Source organism: Astatotilapia calliptera, chromosome 11 (assembly GCF_900246225.1).
Source record: "Astatotilapia calliptera chromosome 11, fAstCal1.2, whole genome shotgun sequence".
NCBI classification, from domain to species: Eukaryota; Metazoa; Chordata; class Actinopteri; order Cichliformes; family Cichlidae; genus Astatotilapia; species Astatotilapia calliptera.
Window position 1 is genome coordinate 34,467,736 of NC_039312.1, and position 17,289 is coordinate 34,485,024.

At 39.4% G+C, this 17,289-nt stretch overlaps 1 protein-coding gene across 7 annotated transcripts in view; it reads right to left on the reverse strand.

Moving 5' to 3' along the window:
* Nucleotides 1–17,289, reverse strand: part of LOC113031773 (caspase recruitment domain-containing protein 8-like) — a 19,052-nt gene continuing 1,763 nt past the window's right edge. The window contains exons 2-20 of one of the 7 annotated variants that reach the window (XM_026184187.1): nucleotides 15,870–15,917; nucleotides 15,539–15,582; nucleotides 14,893–15,178; nucleotides 14,477–14,520; nucleotides 13,634–13,919; nucleotides 13,081–13,124; nucleotides 12,518–12,791; nucleotides 12,090–12,139; nucleotides 11,928–11,998; nucleotides 10,494–10,708; nucleotides 10,131–10,384; nucleotides 9,718–9,846; nucleotides 9,126–9,273; nucleotides 7,433–7,462; nucleotides 3,961–4,008; nucleotides 2,767–2,810; nucleotides 2,481–2,591; nucleotides 2,017–2,302; nucleotides 1–1,280 (exon numbers count right to left, since the gene is read on the reverse strand). In XM_026184187.1, the coding sequence (XP_026039972.1) occupies nucleotides 2,024–2,302; nucleotides 2,481–2,591; nucleotides 2,767–2,810; nucleotides 3,961–4,008; nucleotides 7,433–7,462; nucleotides 9,126–9,273; nucleotides 9,718–9,846; nucleotides 10,131–10,384; nucleotides 10,494–10,708; nucleotides 11,928–11,998; nucleotides 12,090–12,139; nucleotides 12,518–12,791; nucleotides 13,081–13,124; nucleotides 13,634–13,745 (1,809 nt within the window). In that variant the 5' untranslated portion in view covers nucleotides 13,746–13,919; nucleotides 14,477–14,520; nucleotides 14,893–15,178; nucleotides 15,539–15,582; nucleotides 15,870–15,917 and the 3' untranslated portion in view covers nucleotides 1–1,280; nucleotides 2,017–2,023. Of the gene's footprint in view, nucleotides 1,281–1,625; nucleotides 1,708–2,016; nucleotides 2,303–2,480; nucleotides 2,592–2,766; nucleotides 2,811–3,960; nucleotides 4,009–4,155; nucleotides 4,698–7,136; nucleotides 7,185–7,432; nucleotides 7,463–9,125; nucleotides 9,274–9,717; nucleotides 9,847–10,130; nucleotides 10,385–10,493; nucleotides 10,709–11,927; nucleotides 12,002–12,089; nucleotides 12,140–12,517; nucleotides 12,792–13,080; nucleotides 13,125–13,633; nucleotides 13,920–14,476; nucleotides 14,521–14,892; nucleotides 15,179–15,538; nucleotides 15,583–15,869; nucleotides 15,918–17,289 lie in introns of those variants that run through there. The other 6 variants (XM_026184183.1, XM_026184182.1, XM_026184184.1 and 3 more) reach the window with 6 other exon arrangements.

Below are 17,289 nucleotides of genomic sequence, written 5' to 3' on the forward strand. Positions count from 1 at the left end.
CAAGGGTAAAAAGGAGTCTTTAATAACAATTAAACCATATAAAACTTTGTACGTACAAGTCAAAATATAAGGACACATTTAGGAACAGTCTGAGTTTCTTCCTTAGACGAATAAAGTCCTCAGAGTCAGGAAACATCCAGTTCTGTGTAAATAAAGCCGTCCGATCCCGGTCTGACATTTCTGATGTTTGTAACGTTTCTTATTGACTGCTTCCATCATTTTAATGTACTTTTAGTCATTCATTTAACTATTCCTCATTCTTACTGTTATTTATGTGTTGATCTTTCTCATTTTGTGATATTTCAGTTTGACTGACTGATGCTGCAAATCAAAATGATCCTGTAGGAAAATAAAGACTGACCTGAACATCTCATCTCTTAAAATACAAAAGCACAGTAATCATCTTACTGAGTGATCTTCATTGTACATTGTTTCATTGTTTTTAGGCCGCTTCATTCCAGCAAAAGTTTCACCGTATAAACATGAAAGACGTGTTTTTACAGATTTTAAAATTTTAAAAAATGAACGAGTTTCTGACAGCAAATAGTTAATAGACACCAATGTTGCTCCCTGATGTATCCGAAAAAATATTTTATTGATAAAGAACAATTGTATTTATGTTTCTATATTTAGTAGAAAGCCAATATAAAATGTTTAGTGACGTGCTTAAAAGGGAATTAAAAAACACAAAACAATGATTAAAGCAGGATATTAAAGATTAAAAAGTATAAAATTCTCCAGTTTATCTTCAAAGCAGTCGTCAAAACTTCTTAAAATGTGAGAAACATGGCAGTAACAGATGCAGGTCATGATGTTCCTCAGTAACTTCTAACCTTGGAAACTTTTCTCATTCAGGCTTCACTCCAAACCAGACTGAGCATCGACCACAAGAACAAAAGACAGAAGATAACAGAGTTCATATGGTGTTAATGTAAAATTATTCTGGAAGACTTTTCTTTATGTGGCACATTTATACTGTGACATGGATTTATCGTCTTCAACAAAATGAGAATCATAAAGCTGTTCATGATATTTTTGTATGTAATTATACATATAATGCTCATTTTCAGGTTAATATTTTTAATTTTGGACTGTACTCGAGTAGCTTTGTCTGAGTCACAGTTCAAAATCATCCTCATTTTTCTTATACTTGGTTTGGTTGTAGCTCCTCATCCTCTCTGAAACAAGCTTCTTTTTTACTCCTCTCCCTTTAAGGCAACTTTGTTCTTATTGGCTGTTTCCCACAAGCAGAAGGTTTGAGGGACAAGTGGGTGGAGCTTCTGTGGAAAGGGCCAGAACTGGAGATCAGCAGTATTAGGATACCGCCCCTCAATGACATCACACATTACAGAAGTTAAAAAAACCACATAAACCTGAGTGTTTGTCTCACAGTGAGTATCTGTAAACATGATGATCTCATTATCGTAAATTTGAAAGTGTATAAATGAAAACAAAGAAAAGCACAACAAATGCCGTCTTTTTACAAACTGCGCTGCTAGAAACAAACAGAATGTGTTTCTATGAAAGAAGGAAATGAAATCACTGTCAGATCATTTCTACACGTTTAAACCTGAAATAATTCTGCAGAAAATAAAAACATGAGAACAGAAAATTAAAAAGAGAAAGTTAAAATAAAATGAAGAGATTAAATATTAAAATAAAAAAATGCTTCAAAAATCTTGATCTCATCCTCATGTTTGCATCAACCTAAGAACACACACACACACACACACACACACACACACACACACACACACACACACACACACACACACAGTACAGTAATTTTCAAATAGATGTTATTTCCTGTATTTTAACCTCAAATCTGCTCCTACATTATAAACTCTCCCTCATGTCAGAGTCAGTTGGACGGGCAGTCAGACTCTCTGCTACTTTCCATACTACAATCATGTAGTGCACTGAAAATAAATTCAGAAGCTACAAATCTAACTATACAAAAGTATTTTGGATTAAGTAAAATATTCATAAAATCAATGACGCCATTTTGATTGTTACCTTTGCATCATGAGCTGCTGTCTGATAACTTCTGCACCAGATCATTTCTGTTAATTTTCCTAAAAACCTTCTTGGTCACCTCCACAGACTTTTTTGTGTAGGTCTGCACCACCAGGTCCACCAGGTCACAGGTGCTGGCCTTCTCCAGTTTGCTCTCTGAGATGGGTTGGAGCTCCACCAAAACATCACGGTCCCGCAGGAACCACTTGAACTTTTCAAGCTCCTCCTTTTTCAGATCTTCCAACATTTCCAAAAGCTTCTCTCTGTCTGAGTGGACTGTTAATGCCTGAGAACAAATGAGGAGATATAATTTGATATCAATCAGTTATCCAAAAATAAAATTATGCATAACAACCATCCAATTCAATCACGAGGGGGTTTTATTCAGTTTTACATTCTGAATTATGTTTAACCTGCATTTTAATGACTTAAAGCTTTTGTGTGTAAAGTCAGGCGTTACTCACCTTTGGCATCTGTGCTGCAGCATCACTGTCCCACTGTAACTTTAGCTTTTTATGCTCTTCTTCTTCTTCTGGATCCTCATCGTACCTCTTTCTGTTGGATTTGAACAATGCCTGGTAAAGTTAAAGCAAAGAAAGGAATATGATTAGGTCAGTGATTAGTTAGTTAAGTGTAAGAACCATCACTTTTAAACATTTTTAACACAGCAGTTAAAATATTGCTTTTAAAAAATGTAAATCTTATGAATGAAGCTGTGTTGTGTAAAGTCAGAATAAGTTTCTTACTCACTTTCCTTCCCCGTGCAGGAGGATGTTTATCCACCGAGTGTTTCTCTGAGAAAGAAGAAAGATGAAACATAAATATTGATTGATTTGATTCATGAAGAGTTTTCCGATGGAGTGGAGTGTGTTTAATGTGCCAGGTTAAATATGCTATGAAAACATCAGAATCAGACTAGCAGCAGATATCTAACATTAATGGACTCAGATAAAGTGACCAGGCCCCGCCCACTTTGGAGCCATTAGAACAGCCAAATAAGGACCTACAGTAGTCCAGCCTAGAAGGAATAAAATACATTAACTGATTTTTCAGTATCACTCTGAGACAAAAAGTTTCTCATTTTATTCATAATCATCTGAATTTTTAATCTGGGCATTAAAGGATGAATCGTGGTCAGCAGGTTCCTCTGTCTTTGGCTGCATCCACACATATAAGGCTCATTATTGTAAACTTATATAACTGCATATCATTTCTTAATGGTTTGTGTTATATCACCACCTTTTGTTATGGCAATGATCTTTTAAAATGTATTTGATGCACATTTTAGTGTGGAGGGAGATATTTTTTGAAATGAGCTCAGAAAAATCCCTGTTTTGAAAAACAAAGGGTAAATGGGCGGTTCTTATTTAGTACTTTTCTACCAGATGTCTCATTCATCCATTCATACAAACACTTTTTCTGGGCTTTCTATCTCAAATTCACACTCCAGTGAGCCGGGTTCAATGTCCTGCCAAAGGATACTGAATCCAGACTGCAGCAGCCCAGAATTGAACCACCAACCTTCTTGATAACCATGTGCACAACCTTTGTCCCATTTTCATTTTACTTCCTGTTTTATTTTCAAAGCTGGGTTGTTCCGTTTCCTGTCTGCATTCATGTCTATGATTAAGTTACAAGTGCTTTAGTATCCCTCTCCATGGTGTGTATTTAGTCTGTGCATTTTCACTCTCCCTGGTCATTTTCTCATCAGCTTTAACTCCTGTTGTCTCCCTGCATCAGCTTTTCCTTCTTGTTTTGGATTCTGTGGTCATTTTTTTTGCTTCTATCGCAGTGGTTTTCATTCCAGTTTCACTCTATTTTTAGTTTTGAGTAAAGTCTAAGTGTGTGCAGTTCATCTTCAGTAAGGCAACAACTATGAGTTTTTTCTTGAATACTAAAAGTAATTTACTGAAAAGATAGAACAGTTAATATCTGTGAACCTACCAGCTGCCAACGTGCCGACACCAGCTGCTCCCCTTGAGGATCCTGCAGCTGTGAAACATTGAGGAAAATTTACTGTAAGAAGTTAATTGGTTTAAACCACATTTAATGTAAGGAACAAATGGAATATGGACGCTTGATGTCATTGTTTGATGCATCAGAGTTTAATAATGAAGGTTATGGTCAAACCATAATCATGTAAAAAAAACAACATATCAAGTAATACGTCATATGAGAGGGCATGGAAAGAGATGTACAACACACTTTGCATTTTTTCAGTACATCATCACAATGATGCCATAAAGTTTCTTCATGAAGTTAGAAGACAACACAACCATCATCACTCTGTTGGAGGAAATCAGCTGTTCAGGAAAAAGCCTGGGACTCACAAACCCCTCCAGCATGATAAGGAAGTGATTCACAGAGGGCTGAATACATGAATATTATATTTATCTCTGTAAAGAAAGAAATATAAGCAGGATTGAGTTTAGTGACTCGCTGCCACCGAGAGCTGAGAGACTGAGAGCTCCTCCTTTAGAATGAAAACTTGAAGACAGAACAAAGTATGTAAGCTAACGAAAAGTAAAATTGTGGCGGGAGAAAAGGTGTGATTGACGGTTCACTAGGATTCATCAGCGTTCTATGTGTCACATTATATAAAACCACAGAACAGGTAATATTGATGAAGCTACCAGCCGACAGAGAGCTGACAGCAGCTGCTCCCACTGAGGATCCTGCAGCTGTGAAACATTGAGGAAAATTTACTTCAATAAATTAATTGTTCTGATTATCTGCCATGATAACAGCAAACTAATAAAAATGTCTAATGGAAACACAGACTGTAGTTCCTCTGCTTTCCTACATTCTGATCTTTTTAATGACTGCACTAGTGATCATTTCATTTGTTGGGCTCGTCAGTTAGTTATATTGCTAGAGACAGAAGGGCAGGCATGCAGACAAAGGCAGTTACAGGGAGGCGAGTCTCCCCACCAGCAGCTTAAACTGATTTCTGGTGATTACTACTAGAGTAATACTCTACAGTAAAACAGACCCCAAACCTTTAAACCAGTCCAGTATCTCCTGTATAAGGGGTCATCTCAGCTCTAACACAACATAAATACTTATTATATATATGTAATATATGTAATATATGTAATTCTCTAACCTGCAACGTGGCCAGAAACTGGATGACACGTTTAATGTAAGAAAAATTGGAATATGGACGCTTGATGTCATTGTTTGATGCATCAGAGTTTAATAATGAGCTGTGTCATCTGATTAAACAGGTGTAGCCGTCATGTCTGAGATTTGGTTTCAGACCATTTCAATGCAATTTCAGAATAATGTTGAAAAATATGTTTTGAAATCTGGAATAAGCTACGTTCAACTGCGCCCTGCCATACGGGGTCACTGCAGATGTTTGATTTGGCAGTTTTACAGCCGATACCCTTCCTGACATAACACAAAGGGGGATTTATGCCTCTGACTGGAATCAAACCAGCATCCTTTCCTCTCCAAGTAAACCATACTTCTGTTCAATGGAGCTCTTTTCTAAAACCTTTCTGTAATAAATGGTGCCATTTTTGTTTCTTATCACAAGCTGATACCTAACAGCATCAGCTCCAGATCATCCTGTCTGTCTGTGCTAGTTTGTTCTTTGTCCCTCCTTCAGTTTTCCTTTACTAATGTTTGGTGTTGTTACTGGTTCTCCCTCCGTCTCTCGTCATCTGTGTCATCTTCTTCATATTTCTCTGACTCTGTTTTGTTCTTCTTTTTTTGTACTTGTACTTTTTGCCATCTCTGTGAAGCACTTCCTGTCCCTTTGAACGTTTTGATTAAAGAGAGTGAGCATGTAATCACTTCTGTTTGGTTGGGTTGTCTATTAGCAGTCTAGCATCCACAGTTTTCAGGATAACTGTCATGGTCCTGGGCCGGGTTGGCCCAGTATTCTTAGTTCTCTTGTATTTTTGTATTCAGTTCCCTGTTTAGGTTCTGTTTCCTGAGTTGCCCTGTTATGTTGTTCCCTGTGTGCTTTCCCTTTGTGACTCTCACCCCTTGTGTGCCCCTCTATGTATTCATGAGCCCTTGTCCCCTTTCGTGTTTTATTCCATGTTTTCCCCAGCCTGTTATGTCTGTGTTCTCCCCGTGCTCTCTCCTCCTGTCTGAACCTCTGTGTACTTCCTGTTTGACTCTGCCCGGCTCCCGTCAGTGTTATGTTCACCCCGCCCTGTCTCGTTATGGTTATCTGTGTCAGCTGTGTTCCCCGTGTGTTCCCACTTTCCTCGTTAACCCTCTGTGTATTTCTGTCTGCGTCTCCCTCTGTTCGGCGTCGCGTTCTCCCTCATGTTGTGTGTTATTCTCCCCATGGTTCCTGGTACATCTCATGTTTAGTTTTTCCAGTTTAGTTCAGTACTGTTTTGTGTTTCACCTTTAAGCCAGCATTAAAACTGTGATCTTTAAGTTTATCCCCGTGTCTGTGAGTCTGCATCTTGGGTCCTTCTCCTGCCTGCCACACAACGAATCATGACAATAACATTTTCAGATTCTGGGTGATGGTAGATACTGAGAACAGCTCGAACTGATTTAATTTTGGTGAAATTTGGGTCAAGACCACACTGAATGTGAAAATCGGTAAAAAAAAAAAGAAAAGAAAAAAAAATCATTTTTTATGGATTTTTAAACTTCACAACAATATGCTCGGCTTTGGGGAACATGAGTACTTATAACCTTACAACATATAACCTTGACCATCACTGGTAACTTTGACCTTGGACGCTAACAATGAAGGTTAAGGTCAAACCATAATCAAGTAAAAAAACAAAAATCCATATCCAGTAATACGACATGTGAGCAGCATGGAAGGAGATGTGCAACACACTGTTTATTTTTTCAGTTCACAATGATGCCATAAAGTTTTGAAGGCTTATAGAAGCCAAAGATTTCAGCCAATTCTGCTCCAATCACATGGGTGAAGATGATCAAATACACCATCTTAGTATGCAATACTTCAAGGTCAAAGGTCAGGGTCATGCCATACAGGACAAAGCTTCAGTTTCAATTTAATCATCTCTAAAATTTAAAGCAACATCTTAGTCATTGGGGAACATAAGCACAGTTAGTATTGATCAGTTTTCTATGCGTTTCATTATATTAAACTCAGTTAATATTGATGAAGCTACCAGCCGACTGAGAGCTGACAGCAGCTGCTCCCACTGAGGATCCTGCAGCTGTTAATAAATAACAAGGAAAGTTTTTAATTTCTTAACAAATGTTCAAACTTTTTAACTTTCATTATGCCAGCAAACTGAAACATTAGAGACTCAGTGCCACCGAATTAAAACAATTAAATAACTACACCAAAGGATATTCCACTAAACTCTGGTCTACTTAAAAAACAAAAAAAGAAGAAGAAAATCATTCATTTATAATCTGAGTAAAAGGTTCGTCTAAATGCTCCTTTCGTGTGATATCTTACCTTCAGCTTGACCAGACTCTGGATGGTCATCTGGAATTCAAGAAAAATCAAAATATGGATACTTGACATTAGAGTTAAATATGAAAGTTTCATCTGAATAAAGCCGAGTGTTCAAGCAGCTGGTTGCCATGGGAACCCATTCTCTGAAACGCTCTATGCACTGTTGTTGAGCTAATCTGAAGGCCACGTGAAGTTTGTAGCGACTGACTCTGCAGAAAGTTGGAGGCCTCTGTGATTTTACGTGGCCCGTCACTTTGTGGCTGATTGGCTGTCGTTCTTTGTTATAATACCACTAACAGCTGACTGTATGTATAATATTTTGTAGCAAGGGAATTTCACCACAGGACTAATGTTGTGGATTTTCTATGATATATATGACATATGTACCTGTACACACTGGACATATACTCACATATGTAATCATATATACTTCTATATACTAAATATATACTTATACTGGAGTATTTTTTTTTCTACTCGTTCAAAATCACAAGACCCGCATATTTAGGTCAAAGATTATCTTCAATAATATTAATGAAGTTTGTGCCCTTTATTGTATAAACACATGCTGATCAATACTGTTTGAAAATGTACTAGTTAGGATCAATAAGTAACCTTTGACTGTGTTATGGCCAACGGTGACTGGTTCAAACAAAGGTTACTTTGGCACTGCTAAAGTATGCGCATAGGACACTTTCTCTGCGTTTATCTGTAGCGCCTCACGCTGTGTCCAGCCCTTTCGATGCCTATACGGCAAACAAACCTGCCCCCTGTGCGTGAAGCTGGGATTCTGGTTCTCACCTCAGCCACCAGAAGGCAAGAAAAACCTTTACTCGGCATAGAAAGCAGCTTACGTCTGGCATGCGTACCTGACAAAATTGTCAAATTGATTAACTGTTAACTGCCGTTTTCTCATCAAACGGACAAAGTGAGCCAATTCAATGATGGATGTAAAAGTTATGGGGCAGGGTCAGAAAGTTATGCATCATACGTGGAAGATGAAAAGAAAGAACAAAGGATGAAAGAGTACCCAACGGCAGGCGGAGGGGTCACTGATCCCATATAAGAGGAGGGTCGATATGCCCCGCTCTGCTGCTTCTTCCCTGTCTGTCTGTTGTGTGTCTGTGCTGTTTGTGCTTTGAGGCTCTACACTCTGGGGTTGCTTCGCTTTGCTTGTTCACTTTTTCTGTCATCCTGGTTTATTGTACTGATTTCTGCTGTTCATATGACACTGTTTAATAAACTCTGTTCTAAGAATTCTACTCTTTTCCAGAGGATCTTTTTGAGTGATTGGATTTTAACTGGATCTGAAAAGCTGGACGTCCACAGCATTGGTGGGATAAGGTTATCATACTGGCTTCAAAATGTGCGACTCGACACTTGTTGCACAGGTGGCGTCTTATCACAGGACCACTGAACTGCTGAGAACGAGTGATTCTTTCACATGTTTGTAGAAGAGTCTGCATGTCTTAGTGCTGATTTTATACACCTGAGGCCATGGAAGCGATTTTAACACATGAATGAAAGGATGTGGATGAGCGAGTGAATACTTTTGGAAACATCGTGTCAATCAAACTGCTGCAGACTCTTTTAAGTTTGATGGAAAAAAAACCTCTCACATTTGACATTATATGACATACAGTATTTCTTATATTAGTAACAGTGTGGGTAATATTGCTTCATAACCACTGACCTGCTTGAATTTCACATTTCCATAGTGGCTCATCAGCTGGTTCACCATCAGCTGGGTGAGTGTGCACCAGTGTAAGTATGAGTTCACTGCCTGGATTCTTAACGTACACCTCATAGAAGTTTTGCCTATTGTATCTGAGGGTTAACTCCTGTGTTTGAAAAACAAAAACAAAGGAACTTTAAAATACCTCTGTGAGCGCGCACACACACACACACACACACACACACACACACACACACACACACACACACACACACACGCACACACGCACACACACACACATGCGTATAACGCCCCTGCTTGTGCCATCTTTTTGATTGATGGCCCCAGCCTTGACCTTTTGACCCTACCGGAAGTGACTAATCAAATCCAGATGTGTGTAATATGATCCATAAGCGCGACGAATTGCATCCTGTGGGGGAGGGGGGTACTCCGGAAGTGTCTAATGGATTCCATATTACACACATCTGGATTCGATTAGTCACTTCCGGAGTACTTCCGGTAGGGTCAAAAGGTCAAGAGTGGGGCCATCAATCAAAAAGATGGCACAGGCAGGGGTGTTATACTCTCTCACATGTAGCACAAACTTTACCTGTGGTTGAATTTTTGCACTTGTGTTGTCGGCTTTGAGGCTGAAAGTACGCTCAGGTTGCAGGTACTTGTCTGGGTGTGGTTTCTTGATTCTTTTGTATCCATCTGAGGATTCTTCCTTGTCTATTCCCTGTTATCAGATGATATCAGTCATCAGCAGCTGAAGATTTTAAAATTCAGTTTGGATTTAAAATCGCAAAATAAATTCATGACGAACTGTTAGGATAATGATCATTTTAGCTTATTACACTTTTATCATTGAGTTTGCAGTCAGTATGATGTCATATTTAAAAATAATGGTCAGTGTGCCCAGATAATATTTTTCACCTTGTGTCTAGTATAAAATATAAAAGCAATCGTACTGTGACTTTCTTTGCCTGCACTGATCCTAATACATTGAATCTGTTCAGTTACCTGTTCCAGAGCAGGATCCTGTCGGATTGGATAGACGTGGAGTTTAAGAAATGATGTGTTGGGTTTATAGTACATCAACGTGTAACAGCTGATTTTCAAAGGAAAGAATAAACGTATCAGAGCCCCTATTAGAGAGAAATGTGGTTCAGTTAACTTGACATGTGTTGGTGTGACCTCAGACACTTTTTCCACAACATCTCCACAGTCATCTATGTGAATGACTGCAAACGTGTCCAATATGTCAGGGATGTCATCTGCAGGAGAACACAACACAAACATGGTGAGAAGAACAGTTTATAACAGTTTGTGCGCTCACTGTCAGAAATGTCAAACATCTGAAAGTCTTCCTTCATGTCCTCTTACCGATGCAGATCCAGTGTGGCAGGTGAACTTCATTTAACTTCCCAGCAGTGACTGTGACGTCCATCAGAGGACCTGCAGGCATGTATTGTCTGCTCTCCATCCTCTCCATGTGTCCCTCCCAAGATCTAAACTGGTACTGAAAGCTGGTCTTTCCCTTACAGACCCAGCGCAAGCCCGACACTCTGCATTCAAAGTGTCCTGCTGCAGACTGAAGGCTGAAACAGGAATTAAATACACACTCATGAAGGAACAACAGAGTGAATGGAAACACAGAGAGTAGTCGTGTGAATCGGATGCAAAATGAAGAATTTCCTCTGGGAAAGGGATGGGTGTCGAAACCCGGTTCTTGTTGAGAACCGGTTCCCACTGTTTCAATTCCTTGGAGTTGTTTGCCACTTTTAAAAACGATTCCCTTATCGATTCCAGTCGCCCCGAATGACGTCACCACGTTGCGGAGCGTCATTTACCTGGCAGGAAACACGGCGCCTAAGCGGCTCAAACGCTCAAAAGTTTGGTTATACTTTATGAGAACAGATGACAACAGGGCAACTTGCAATACTTGCAAAGTAGATATTTCATTTAAGGGAGGAAACACTACGAATATCAAAAGCATTTGCTCACAAAACACGCGATGACCTTAAATGAATGTCGTGTTTTTAATTCCGCTCCGGACTCGTGAATCTCAACCCAGCAGCAGCGGTAACGTTTGCACTTCCTCTCCCGTTAATGCAGCAGGTAAATAATCAACTAACAGTGCATATTATGTTAGTGCGATCTGCCTTATTACAAACCTGCCATGACTGTGCATTTAGTGACCATGATGAGAGAGACAGAGTCTGGCTCAGATGCTGGCAGTTCTCGCTGCAGTCTACCGGCAGCGTCTCCTTTCAGGCAGGATAGATGAACGTCACTGAGCAGTGACTCAGTTTGTGGTCAAAGGCTTGCACCCATTTGCCACAGCAGATGATTTTCAGTAAGTGAATGTGTTTAATTGTAGGCAGGGACATTACTGGATATTCTTGTGTTATTGCTACAGAATGATTTATGTTATACTTTGTTATTGCTACAGAAGAATATTTATTTTATTATTTTACATTTACAATGTTTTTCCTGGGGACCCTGTGACGCCCCATTGAAGAGCCGTAGGCTGGATCGCTTAAGATCTCACTGCTGGGTTTGTAAGGCCATGTTACTCCTAAATTTCTATTTTGTTCAAAGAGAAGACATAAAACAAAGTTCTGAGCTAATCGACCTTAGTGTTCTCCTTTTTAAAAAAGAATCGATGAAGAATCGAATCGTTAAACAGAATCGAAAATGGAATCGGAATCGTGAAAATCTTATCAATACCCATCCCTATCTGGGAATAAATCCAAAGCTGAACTGTTTCCTGTAGTTCCAGTTTGCTGTGCTGCAGCATTCAGGAAGTTGATTTACCTGTAAGTTGGAGCCTCGTCTGCATCTGTACTGTTCACCTCAGGTTCAAGTTTAGTCCAATCACTGCAGTCCTGCTGCAGAGGACAGTCTCTTTAGTCAATAAGTACACATGTTTATAAAGAAAGAAACTTTAGCAATAAATGGATGAATGGAAGGGATTACCGTCAGGCTCTGACAACCTTCAAGCTCTGAACTTCTTTCAGTTTTTCGTCCTTGTTGAGACACAAAGAATTCAAATGAATGATGTTATGCTGACATATAAAATCATCCTCTAACTGTCCACATGTTTGCTGTTTGATCACTTTATGCTGTGCAGTGCTGCTTCAACATCAGAACAACATGTTCAGCAGGACGTGCAGCTGAGTGACGTCTAAGATGATCAAAAGCTGATGAATCCAAATATTCTCACCAGTGATGTCAGAACAAGACAGAGACAGAGAGAAAGGTTGGATTCAGCTCTGATCATTTATGCAAAGTTACTTTTGGACGTCTGTTGTGTTTCCTGTTTATTTTAATGTTTGTTGATTAGAAGTTGTTTAAACAAGTTTATTGTAAATTATGAAAATCTGTTTATTAAACTTTGGTCTCACCTGAGCTGCTCTCTGACAGCCTCAGCATCAGATCAGGTCTGTTCATGTCTGTTAAAACCTCCATGGTCACCTCCACAGACTGATGACCAAGTTTATCCACCATCACATTCACAAGGTCTTTTGTCCTGTTTGGATACCGGTACCTCTCCATTTGTGGCAGGCTCATCTTAAAGCACGTGAACGGCAGCAACTGCTTGAATTTCTTTAGATCCTTTTGACTGAATTCATTCAGTGTTTCCAAGAGAATCTGTCTGACAGCTTCCTGTTCTTTTTCCTGTAAAACCAAAACAATGTATTAAGTTACTGTATAATATCTATTAATATTAAAGATTTCTTAAAGATTTTAAAGATGTCTTCATTAATATTTATATGTTTTAGAATAATCACTGAAGAGACAGCTGGCGGTTTTGACATTTAATTTTATGTATTTATGAACTGCAAAACGTTTGTTTCATGAAAAAAACATTGTTTACCTTCCATCAATACTAAAAGCTAAATGTCCTTTTTTCTAGAATTTAAGTCTTTGTGAAGTTTTGTAAAAGCTGAGTTAAAGTCACACTCACTCTCTTCAACAGTGCAGCTCCATGTTCATCCACAGAGTGTTTCTCTGAGGAGGAAAGACATTTACCATCAACTCTGAGGATTCAAACATCATCACACATCCAAGTAGAATCAGCCTTCAGACGACACAGATGATTTAAAAGAGAAAATCATGTGAAACTAAATAAAATGACATAAGAACCCAACAAAGAAACCCTCCATCCTGTCCAACCAAAGTAACTGGGGGTTCCCAGCTGTGATAATGAGAGAGGGTACACCTGTCCACCTCAGGTTTTAAACAGACAGACAACCTTTCACACCCACATTTAATTTAGAACCAGCAATAAAGCCAACAAGCATGTGTTTGGACTGGAAACCAGAGCACTCTGAGGAAAAGCATGCAGGCACAGGGAGAACATGCAAACTCCACACAGAAAGGTTCCAGCCAACCAGGAGGCTCAAACACACAACCTTCATGCTGTGAGGACACAGTGCTAACCACTGCACCACCATGACACCACCAACACAAAAACCTGTTGATGACACAGAGTTTACACTCATGCATGTTGGTCTTACCTCTGGATGCTGAGCTGCTCTCTGGTAACTTCTGCACCGGATCAGTTCTGTTCATGTGCATGAAAACTTCTCTGGTCACCTCCACAGACTGATGACCAAGTTTATCCACCATCAGATTTACTGTATCTGCTCTGTCTGATGATCGACTCAACCTCTACGAGAAGAATGACAGATTCCTCCAAGGAATGATCGTCTGCAGGAGCCTCTTAAATGTCTCGAGCTCCTCATCACTCAAATCATTCAAAGTTTCTAAAAGCAGATGTTTAACAGCTGCCATTGTTGCCATCTGGAACAATAAACACAATCACGGGGTCACATATTTATTTAGCCAAACACAAGCATCTATTTACTAGTTGTAGTACGTTTATGAAAAAAATGAAGAAAATATAAAACTGTGATCCACTTTTATGGGTTTGAATACTTTTTCTTTACAGGCTGCAGTTCTTCTCTCACTGTGCAGATAAAAACTGAAATATATCCATCAAGAATCTTTCCCTGATTTCACATCATCTTTCATTCTTTATTAATATTTGTAAGTAGAATAAAGTTTCCTGTTTAAGCTGAAAGTGTTTGATGTTTTCAGATTTCTCTGTCCTGTTGAAGAGTCAGGACAAATGTACATGCTGACACTTCCTCAGCTCATCCTCAGTGGTAAAGACATCCTGACATTAGTGTTGCAGAAAATTACTGCTGAAGAAGTCAAACTGAATGAAGCTTCAGTTTGTCACAAACATCCAGCAGAAATCATGAGAAAAATGAGTCAACATGAGAACTGATGATACTTTAGTCCTCTGACTTTCAGCCTGCTGTCTTGTACTGAATCAGAGATGTGACATGACTCACTTTGTGGATCAGTGCAGAGCGTCGTTCATCCACAGAGTGTTTCTCTGAGGAGAAAAGTGCTCAAAGTCACTCATGACAAACACATTTAACAACTAACTGACAATTATTCAGGAAATATGACTTTGGAAAAATGGACAATATGCAGAATTACACTGAAACCTCCTCAGCAATAATAAACAGTATGAAGGAGTCATTTTTACTCCTCCTCACAAAGTATCTTTATTTAATCTGGTCTCATTTTTATGTATTTATTGAAGTAGATTTTTCCAGAACAGCCATAAAATATGTTTTAAAGATGTGTTTTTTTGTCTTTATTACAAATATTATTTATAAAGTCAAAGAAGACTTTAGTCAGACGTTTATGAGACATGAAAACAGTTTTATGACTTTAATGAGTTTTGATTTTGTTGTCTTACTTCGAGGCAGTGAGCTGCAGTCTGACAGCCTCTGAGCCAGATCAGTCCTCTTCATCTCCTTTAAGACCTCCATGGTGTTCTCCACTGACTGTTGGCCGTAAGTCTGCACCATCAGAAACACTGTGTGCTGCAGGTTTGTCCTCATGTATCACATCAATGAGAAGTCTGAGTCATATTGGTGAAGATAAATTTGTAGCAGGTTCTTATTGAACTCACTGAGCTCCAGCTCATTGAGACCATCCAGAGTTTCCAGCAGCAGCTCAATAACAGACTCCATCGTTTCTACCTGGAAAATTCAAAGAAAATGTTCATGAGATAAATGTGACATTTCTCACTTTCAGGTTTGTTTGTTTTCTCATCAACACTTTACAAATGTAGATGTGTTTAGATGACATCATCCATCACATAAGGTGATGATGATGTCACAATGATCACAAACAGCTGATTAACAATTATTCTGCTTCTGTTAACAAGTTCAGGACTTTTCTGACCTGCTGCAGACCTCCCTCACTGCACACGCTCAACTTATCAAACTTTGACTTTTCCAATCAAAATCAAATCATTTGTTTCTATTGAAGATTTCTATCCTGTGTTTATGAAATGAAAGCTGGATGATCTGAAGTCAGACAGATGTGACATGACTCACTTTGTGGATCAGTGCAGGCCAACGTTCATCCTCAGAGTGTTTCTCTGACAGAAAAGAAAGATTAAAAGCTTCATTCATGACTGATTTAACATCAGTGTTAATAATCAGACACTTTGAAATAACTGATGCTTTGATTTCATTCTGATGATCCTTGTAAGTTGGATTAATAACAACATTAAACTTGTTAACATGAAGTCATATTTGATGGGAAACTATCAACGTGTGAGGAAATGATCCAGTTCTGTTTCATTCAGTAATTCTTCTTCTTCATCTTCTTCATCTTCATATCAATGAGTGTATTTATTGATTCATGTGTTTTCTGGACACTGACCTTTCTCTGTTTCCTCCACATCAAATCCTTCAGCTGATGATCCTGCAGCTGCAACACATTGAATACAAACTGTAACTACATGATACAGACACTGTGTGTGTCCTTTATGTGTGCTCATCCTGAGTATAACACTGAGTCCTGACAATAAAAAGCTTTAATATTTCACTTTCAGCTGTGCTGACTGAAGGCAGGAGGAGGCCATAGTTACACAATCACAGAGAAATCACTGAAAAGACTTTGAATCATTTACCTCATACAGGTCGTCTGTCTCCATAGTGGAGTTTCAATCAAAGCTAACATAAAGATCCATTTACAACACAAGACTGATATTAATGAGCTCAAAATGCAAAAAACAAAGAAAAATATTTTCAAAGGAAAGAAGTTCAAAGAGCTTTAAAACAACATTTACTAAAGAAAGTCACTGATTCAATAAGCTGAATATTTTTACTTTAAACATTGAAATATGAAAACAAATCTGTTTAATTTTACTGTGTTTGTACAACCTGAATGTGTTCATTTATCAACGTCTGTCCAAAATAAATCAGAGGAAACATTCATCCATTTATAAATGATAATAAAGGACTCCAGACCATTACAGACTACAGGACCACCAAACCCTCCCCCGCATCCTCTGATGTCTCCTTCCTCAACGAGCTCAACAACTTTTATGCTCGTTTTGAGCGAGGGAACCCCACAACCACAACCAAAGCAGACGTGACGCCAGACCACCAACCTCTGACTCTCTCCCCCACCGATGTAGGAGCGGTGCTGAGCAGGATCAGTGTCCACAAGGCTGCAGGCCCTGATGGCATCCACGGGCGTGTTCTCAGAGCGTGTTCTGAGGAGCTTGCAGGAGTGCTCACAGACATATTCAATCTGTCCTTGGCCCACGCTGTGGTACCGGCCTGCTTCAAATCCACCTCCATCGTCCCGATACCCAAAAACTCCAACCCATCTTGCCTCAATGATTACCGCCCAGTAGCACTCACCCCCATCATCACTAAGTGCTTAGAGCAGCTGGTCCTAGCACACTTCAAATCCTGTCTCCCCCCCACCCTGGACCCCCACCAATTCGCATACCGCCGGAACAGGAGCACAGAGGATGCAGTCTCCATCGCACTGCACTCTATCCTCTCACACCTGGACAACAACAACACCTACGCCAGAATGCTGTTTATAGACTTCAGTTCAGCATTCAATACAATCCACCCCTCACAACTCATCAGGAAACTGACAGACCTGGGTATCAGTTCCCTCATCTGCAAATGGTTACTGGACTTCCTGACCAACCGCCCCCAACATGTCCGGCTGGATAACCGCTGCTCATCTACCATCACAATGAACACCGGTGTACCACAAGGCTGTGTGATGAGCCCTTTCCTCTACTCCCTCTTCACCCACGACTGCAGACCTGCTGATG